Source organism: Bombus impatiens, unplaced genomic scaffold, assembly GCF_000188095.3.
Source record: "Bombus impatiens unplaced genomic scaffold, BIMP_2.2 scf_0418, whole genome shotgun sequence".
In the NCBI taxonomy this organism is placed as follows: domain Eukaryota; kingdom Metazoa; phylum Arthropoda; class Insecta; order Hymenoptera; family Apidae; genus Bombus; species Bombus impatiens.
Genome location: NT_176837.1, coordinates 2,328,397 through 2,335,765, shown reverse-complemented (window position 1 = coordinate 2,335,765; position 7,369 = coordinate 2,328,397). Strand labels below are relative to the sequence as shown.

The 7,369-nt window shown below is 35.7% G+C and overlaps 2 protein-coding genes across 3 annotated transcripts in view; one reads left to right on the top strand and one right to left on the bottom strand.

The window, feature by feature from the left end:
- The window catches only part of LOC100748169, a 247,496-nt gene that overhangs the window by 83,250 nt on the left and 156,877 nt on the right, over positions 1-7,369 (top strand). The gene's annotated exons all lie outside the window — the stretch shown is intronic.
- On the bottom strand, positions 3,178-7,318 carry LOC105680899 (RING finger protein DG17-like). Of its 2 annotated transcripts, XM_012386780.2 has the most exons (3): positions 7,145-7,318; positions 5,104-5,525; positions 4,133-4,709 (listed from the first exon to the last, which is right to left on the bottom strand). In XM_012386780.2, exons 2-3 carry the CDS (start codon positions 5,520-5,522, stop codon positions 4,133-4,135), a joined length of 996 nt encoding a protein of 331 aa, XP_012242203.1. In that variant the 5' UTR covers positions 5,523-5,525; positions 7,145-7,318. The 2 variants fall into 2 exon arrangements, with proteins under 2 accessions (XP_012242204.1, XP_012242203.1); XM_012386781.2 differs by lacking the exon at positions 7,145-7,318 and having other exon boundaries at positions 3,178-4,709; positions 5,104-5,522.

Below are 7,369 nucleotides of genomic sequence, written 5' to 3'. Positions count from 1 at the left end.
CCCCCCCCCCCCCCCAGTGACAGATACTCATAGAAGGATATCGTGCTTTTGCAGCAAGGATTTGACTGTTTGGGCAGTATTTAAGGGAAATAACTGGAAGATATCCGACGAGTCGCTTGCTTTGTCAAGAAGTGTTCGCCCTTGTTGAAATCCTTATAACACTTATTCTACCTATGCGTCTGATTTGAAGCTACCAGCTTATCGTATGAATACATGCATTAAAGGTGATTCTTGGGTCAGGCGCCAGTCTACATCTTGGCTGAGACATTGTACGTGGATTTCCGACGAAAAATCCCAGTCCGCCATTAAATTCGCTTTAGGCAAGACAATGTTAGAATTTTTTGGCGCAAAACAGACATTCCTTTCAGTTTATACGGAATATTTTCGAAATTTAAATTTCGATCGTGATTTTGATATTTTTACGCAATAATTTCTCAAACTATTCTCATTACTCGGAGAGGTGTTTTAAATAAAATTAAAATGTTATTCTGAGGAGGATAGTAATACGTAACATGAGATACGATAATTATGATGGACACAAATTCACGGGTACGAGTCTATATGAAAGTGTCTCTGAGATTTAAAAATGATTTTTGCTTTTTTAGATGAAACTGTATTTTTCTATTTACCTAGACACGTGATGTATTCTAAAATAAATTGATCCGTGGCAAGCATGTTGATCTTGCAAAATTATTCATAAATTATTTAATTTGATGTAGAAAATTGCTGAGAAAAGCTTAATGAATTCTATCATAATAAAGTTGCAAATTACTTTTGTATTTAGAATAAAAATTATTATAGCGATGAGTGATTCTTCAAAATCACGAATTAAATATGGTCTAAAGGGACAGTAAGGGTTTACCTGAAGATTAGGCTAGTGTGTATTTTTTCATCCGTAATAGACATATTTCCTATGATTCCCTTGGAGAAACTCGGTGTAACTATAAGTAAAAGACACCTGTGTCTTAATTAAAGTCGCCTGACTTCTCGCTCACCGTGACCCTTCGTGTCACTCGTCGTCAGATCTGTTCCCCAGGGGTGTAATTTTCTCGCACCCCTTCACCACCCTTTTCCTTCCTACCAGCTACCGAGCAGAGCGCACACAGCTTATATCCACTTTCGTTTTAGACATTTGAATACGGTTACTGATTTCCTCATCTTTGAATTCCCTTTTATTTATACTTGCAATAAAGTTATAAATATCAATATTGGCTAGAAGCGTTTCACAAACAGAGACTGATTTTCAATATTACACATCACGTTCATTTATAGATGTTCATTCAGAACATAGAGGTCTAGTGTTCACTTTAATTGAAATTGAAAGGATACTGCTATCTTTTGATCAGGTACCTTCTATTATTCTTAATATAGAATAATAATATTTAGTTAGGATAAATGTTGGGGAAGTAATAAAATATTCCATTGTATTTCTATTGTATATTTTGCTCGTTTATTATACATTTGTAAAATATTTTTACATAAATAAGACATCGCTACATCATTTCATTAGTTATTTCAGTCTGATATAAAAGTTTCCAATATTTCACGTACATATTTTCTGTAGTAAGATGAAAATAACGTGGGAAAGAAAAAGAAAGTGGAACGCCTCGTTCGCATTTCGCGAAATAACCTCTTCTTACTTCAAAAGTGAATATCTTCTTTAAGAATTCGGTTGGGTCGCGGTGATGGTAGTCTTTCTTGGTCTTTACTATGTAAAACAGCTTCTATTCCCTTTTGTCCATCGCCCGGGTCAGCGTTGATCGTTAAAGTTCTGGCCGGGCTGGTGACAGCTTCTGTGAACTGTGAACGGACAAGAGCTTACCATTTTCCGGCCCGTTCAATATTTATGTAGTATCTAAAAAGCTATATACTCGGATCTTTGGATTCTTTGGAGATTTTCATGCAGTCAATCGTCGAATCTTTTTCCCTCTGAATCCACTTTTATCCTGATACTTTAGACAGGCATATCTTTTTTACAGACGAAGAGAAAAAGAAAATGTAATAATAAATTATCAGATACTTGGCAAAATATTCGATATTTTAGATATGGAAACGTTTAGCAAAAAATGGAAAGTTTCAAAGATGTAATGGTTTCACATTGCCAAAATTCAATAAAGATTCGATTCGTGAAATTTTATAATCGAAATGAATAAAGGAATTCGAGGAATCTTTTATTAACGTTGATTTATACTTTCGTTGAGGTAATTAGAATGAAATAATGTAAAAAGAAATACAGAAATTGATATAATTTTCTTACCATAAATATGCACATAATTCATCGAACTAACTTCCTTTCTTCAAATTTATCTCTAAAAAAAAAAGCAATTAATTCTCCAAATAATCCGTCTTACCTAAAGAAGAGCAAACTTAGACGTACACTACAAAAGTACATCCTTACTCACCTTTATTCCGCAAACCTATCATCATCGTAAAAATTCCTATTTGAAGATTCAATTTTCCTCCGCTGACACGTGCAACGACCAACCTGTTAACTTGTACAGCAAGATACGGTTATAAATGCGTTCGGCGCGATTTATTATCTTAATACCTGAGCATAGAACGTGGAAAATATTTCCCGTTGACGCGAAAGCATAGTCACGTTGTAGACAGTTCGTTTCTCAAGGTTTTTCGGTGGTTTTATAAATGATCGCCATAAACGTTCGTGTTGGCGTTGCAATGCCACGAAACAGTGCGATAGTTAGCGGCTAGGAAAGCTGTACATCATTAGCTTCCAGGTGTTCGATGTCCCAGGCATACCCATCATTCCCTCATTCCAGGCGATCATGCCCCGAATCATCCCTCGAATGGCAGTGTAAGTTTCACTATCGTGTTCATGATACAACGAGATTGCAACGATCCAGGATGGATGGAAAGAGGGCGGAGAAGAGAGATAGAGAGAATCAATGAAGAGAATGAACAGTATTAGTGACAAAATCTTTACTCGCCTCTTTCTCTAGTCGACGATTTTGTCATTTCCTTTCTTTAATAATATTCATAAAAATATAACGATTTGATGAAATCTTTACATAGTTTTCTAAGATTAAAAATTCCGTCGTTTCCATTCTTTAATCGTATTCATAAAAATATAGTAATTTGACAAACTGTCAAATTTTTCTCAAATTAAAAATTGTGTAATTTCCATTCTTTAGTCGTATTCATAAAAAAAAGAAGAAAATAATAACTTGCATAAATTTGCATTCGTTGTACTTGTCTCGCTTCTAGAAGAGGAATACATTTTTATTATAATGTTCGGATAATTTGTCAAATTATTGGAAATCATGAGTTGAAGGGTTTATAAATTTTCTTGCAAATGCATCGTGGCAGACGTAGAAATGCGCATGTTCTAGTTGATGATATTGCAGATTGCGAATGTAATTAAGTTTGGATTTAGTTCGTTCATTGGAAAACCGAATCGATGTGCCGTTTAAAAGGAGGACACCTGTTAACTGGCATTAAACGCGTAATTGGAATAGTAAAAGTGCACAGGGTGGCGTACGTACTGTTCAATTTAATCGTATGCTTTGTAGTTTCTTTTTTGAAGTATAAGAAGATATTTGAATCTTGAAGTAGTTTCACAGTGTTATTGATAAATATATTATTACAAAATAGATAGGAAACCAATATTTTACAGGGTATCTACTGTATTTTTTAATACATCTTCTAAATTCTACTTCTCTAACGGAATGGAGTTTGATTTTAGAATTCGAATTCGTTTCGCTTAAATGAAACACTCTTCCTCTAAGCTAACCTAATCGATGGTAACGTAATTAATAGTGTGGTATTCAATGTGCTTGAACTGTCTTCTGGAACAATGTATAGCTAGATGCGAATCGATACTTGGAAGTACTAACGACGTTGGTTTGAATGCTTGTACGTCTTCTCGTGATATATTGGAGAGATTAAGAACGTTTCGTCATTTATTATGAAACGCACGGCGCAAACCTTTCAATTATCATTAAAATACTAATATAATATGCGAATTTACTTGTAATTCTTCTAAAATATTTCTCAAATAATAAATATTTTTAAACAATATTTTATACGATTAAATGAAAAGTTCATAAAACATTTACTAAAAGATCCGACCAATAAGAAATAATCTTGTATCTATTTTCTTTATAAAATACTTGATCTACGAAAGATAATTAAATTCGCAGTTTCTTTCGTGAGCGTGTTTTCTAGCTAGTTGAAACTTGACGGTGCATCCGTTATACTTGTAAGCACACTCTTCCATTCTGTAATTGCATTTCTGTTGGTGCGTTTCCAAACGACTACGTTTAGGTCTCACTTTACATCCATATTCGGCCCATCCGCAAGGAACTTGTTCGTCAGGATCGTACTCTCCTTCTGACGAAGTATCATCATCACCGGTATCATATTTCTGATAGTTACATTTCGCTTGATGTAACTGCTTTCGTCTTCTAGGCATGTTCACCATGCAGCCATATCTTCTGTATTTGCATTCGACTAATTCTTCAGGATCTTCATAATCGTTACTCGAGATGGTCGCTCGTTCCATGGAATCGCTAATGTTCTGCTCGTTGAAACGATCCTTGTAGATGCAATGGTTCTCGTGAATCGAAATCCTCCAGGGTGACGTTTTCACATTACAACCCACCGCTCGATAGGTGCACTCGATCAAATCGTCGTGTTTATGGGCTACGTCTGTGGGAAGGTGTTCCTCCTCTAAGTGAGGACGGAATTGACATCTGAAATTTTTAAAAAACAATGTGAACACTTTCGCTCTCTCTCTTTCTCTTTCCTTAACAATGTAAACACACGATTATTTCTTTTGGATTGAATAATAAGTTTGTTCACTAGCGTATTTGTAAGTATCGTATTCTATATCAATATGGAAAAGTGATACAAAAATTATTTACAGAATTCTATAATACACGTATTTTCTGCGAATGTCTTATTTTCTTATTTCTATGTCTTCTTTCAACTTCAATTTGAACGTTGAATTTAAATCGATGAATATGTTGATCGGTCAATGCAAATATTTCATTTACAACAGAATTTCGTAGTTTTCTTTCGAAATTGTTCATGTTATGTTTCGCTCGTATTAAAAATTACTTTATTAAAAATTGCAACGTTCTTTACCGAGACTCGTGTAGGTCCACCAAATTCGTTGGTACTTTCACCCAGCAACCCAGATGAGCGTACGCACAATCATTTAGTTCTTGATCTTGAAGTGGCGATGATGGGTAACAGTTTCTCTCGTGTTCTTGAAACTCGTCCAGTTTTGGAGCGCTAGGATGATACTGATGGAACTTGCGTGGAAGTGGGTGAGGTTGTAAATCTCTAGCTGACGATAACGATGAAGATGTTCGCGATGGCATTTCCTTGTGCAACGGCCACTGACAAGTGGGACAGTCGTAGTAATAAGGTTTGCAACGATAACACATTGTATGTTGATTGGAGCAAGCGTATCTGGGCGTTAGTTCCATTTCCATCAGGCAGATCGGGCAGACACCCTCGCTTTTGAATCTCTCGCACAGATTCGGGTACAGGCTACTCATGATCTGATAGAAATAATTGATTATTTAGTTTATTTGCTTTCTGGTAATTTTTTAATCTCATTTCATAAGTACACGAGTGATATTGAATATTGAAGAAACGAATGACGTGCTTCCACGAGTCGGTACATTGCAAGAAAATGGCAAGAGTAATTGTAAAGTCTAAGATAAATTTAAAGAGCAGCGTTTATAACATCATCGCTTTTCAATTTATTTATTAGAATATTAATCGCGGATGTCTTTAAACATAGTACAATAGCATTACACATGAATTTTGCGTATTGAGGTTAACACTTTGACTGCTACGTTGGTCATATATGACTGCCTTGAATTGCGATTCAAGTAATTCTATTCGTAGTAATTATATATTTTCAAATTCGTTTAAAACACTTTGACTGCCACGTTGGTCATTGGTGACCGGAGCGCTTGAACTTCTTACAATTGTAAAAATTGAATGAAAATTGACAGTTAGGGTATTTTGAATATAACCGATAAATAGAAGATACTTTGAAATAAAAAGTGCCCCATTGAACAATTAAACATTTTTATTAGAACAACGATAAAAAAAAAGATGAGAACAAATCTTGCATCTAACGCTGCACTGCGTTTGCATCCATATCTTCGAGGGGTAATCTACGAATATTCTTATAAACACAGCTTAGAAAATAATCGTAAATGCTGCTTTATAATCATATAATTGAAGTTAGCAGTGTGCACATACCTTACTATTATATATAGAATGAGCAAATACTGTTACTAATATCTTCTACAATATATTCAACAATATATTCTGCACGTTTTGCTTACGACGAAATAACGAAAGCGAATGGTTTGTTGAAATAAACGAAGCCTTGTTATAATATGTCGCTATCAACTGTTACCAAGGCGTCACGGTGGTCACCCATGACCGCCAATAAGATAAACGGTCCATTGGGGAAGAATGTTGTCTTACATCATCAATTTATTATTATTTTGCCACTATATGCTTTGAATAATAAAAATACTCGCGTGGGGTCCTGAGCAAAACGTATAATTTCGGCGTGGCAGTCAAAGTGTTAAATCTATCAAGAACGATGAAAAACAGGTATTGTTCTCGCATTAGACACGCGCAACTTTTTATCAGTTGATTGATTATCTAACCGGCTATCTTTAACCGTCGCTACGGACTTAACTCATTGGCCACGTGACGCAAGAATATAGCTCAGACTTGTTTTATCTTATCTTATTCCATTGAAACACGCAGTACTGTTTTAATTCCTGATCGAACATTTGTTAGAACGTTAATTGGAACCTTAAATAAAAGCGTACCTTTATTTCCTCTATAACTTGAACAATTCCTAACCATCTATTATTGTTTGAGTCTAGTAAACAGAATTTGTGGATAGGACAGTATTATTTTTAAATTCCCAAATTGAGCGCAAATAATTGAATAAAATCCAACACGACAGATCGGCATTAAAAATTCACAGAAATTGTTGCCATCTGTCCAATTTCTTATCTTCAACATAGCATATGACCAACACTTATTCATTCACGCCATAACGACGCTCACGTACATCATCTTTACACGTACGTTCACGCACACACACGTGTATATTAAAATCGATCGTGGTGAATTTACTCACTCGGCAGGTCCTTGCGAGCAGCGTTGGGCGAAACTGAAATTACGGGTGCGCGGGGCGAAAGGAAAGAGAGGAAAAAAATAGCTGTCGCGGCACGTACGCCTCTGTGACAACCGGCACTGTGTGTCATCGTCCACCTGTCAGCGTTCCCTTATTTGCCAAGACCGATAGCGCGACTTTATCTGATAAAGCCCGCTGCTTCTTTTGGTAGGGAGCCGCTTTCACGCG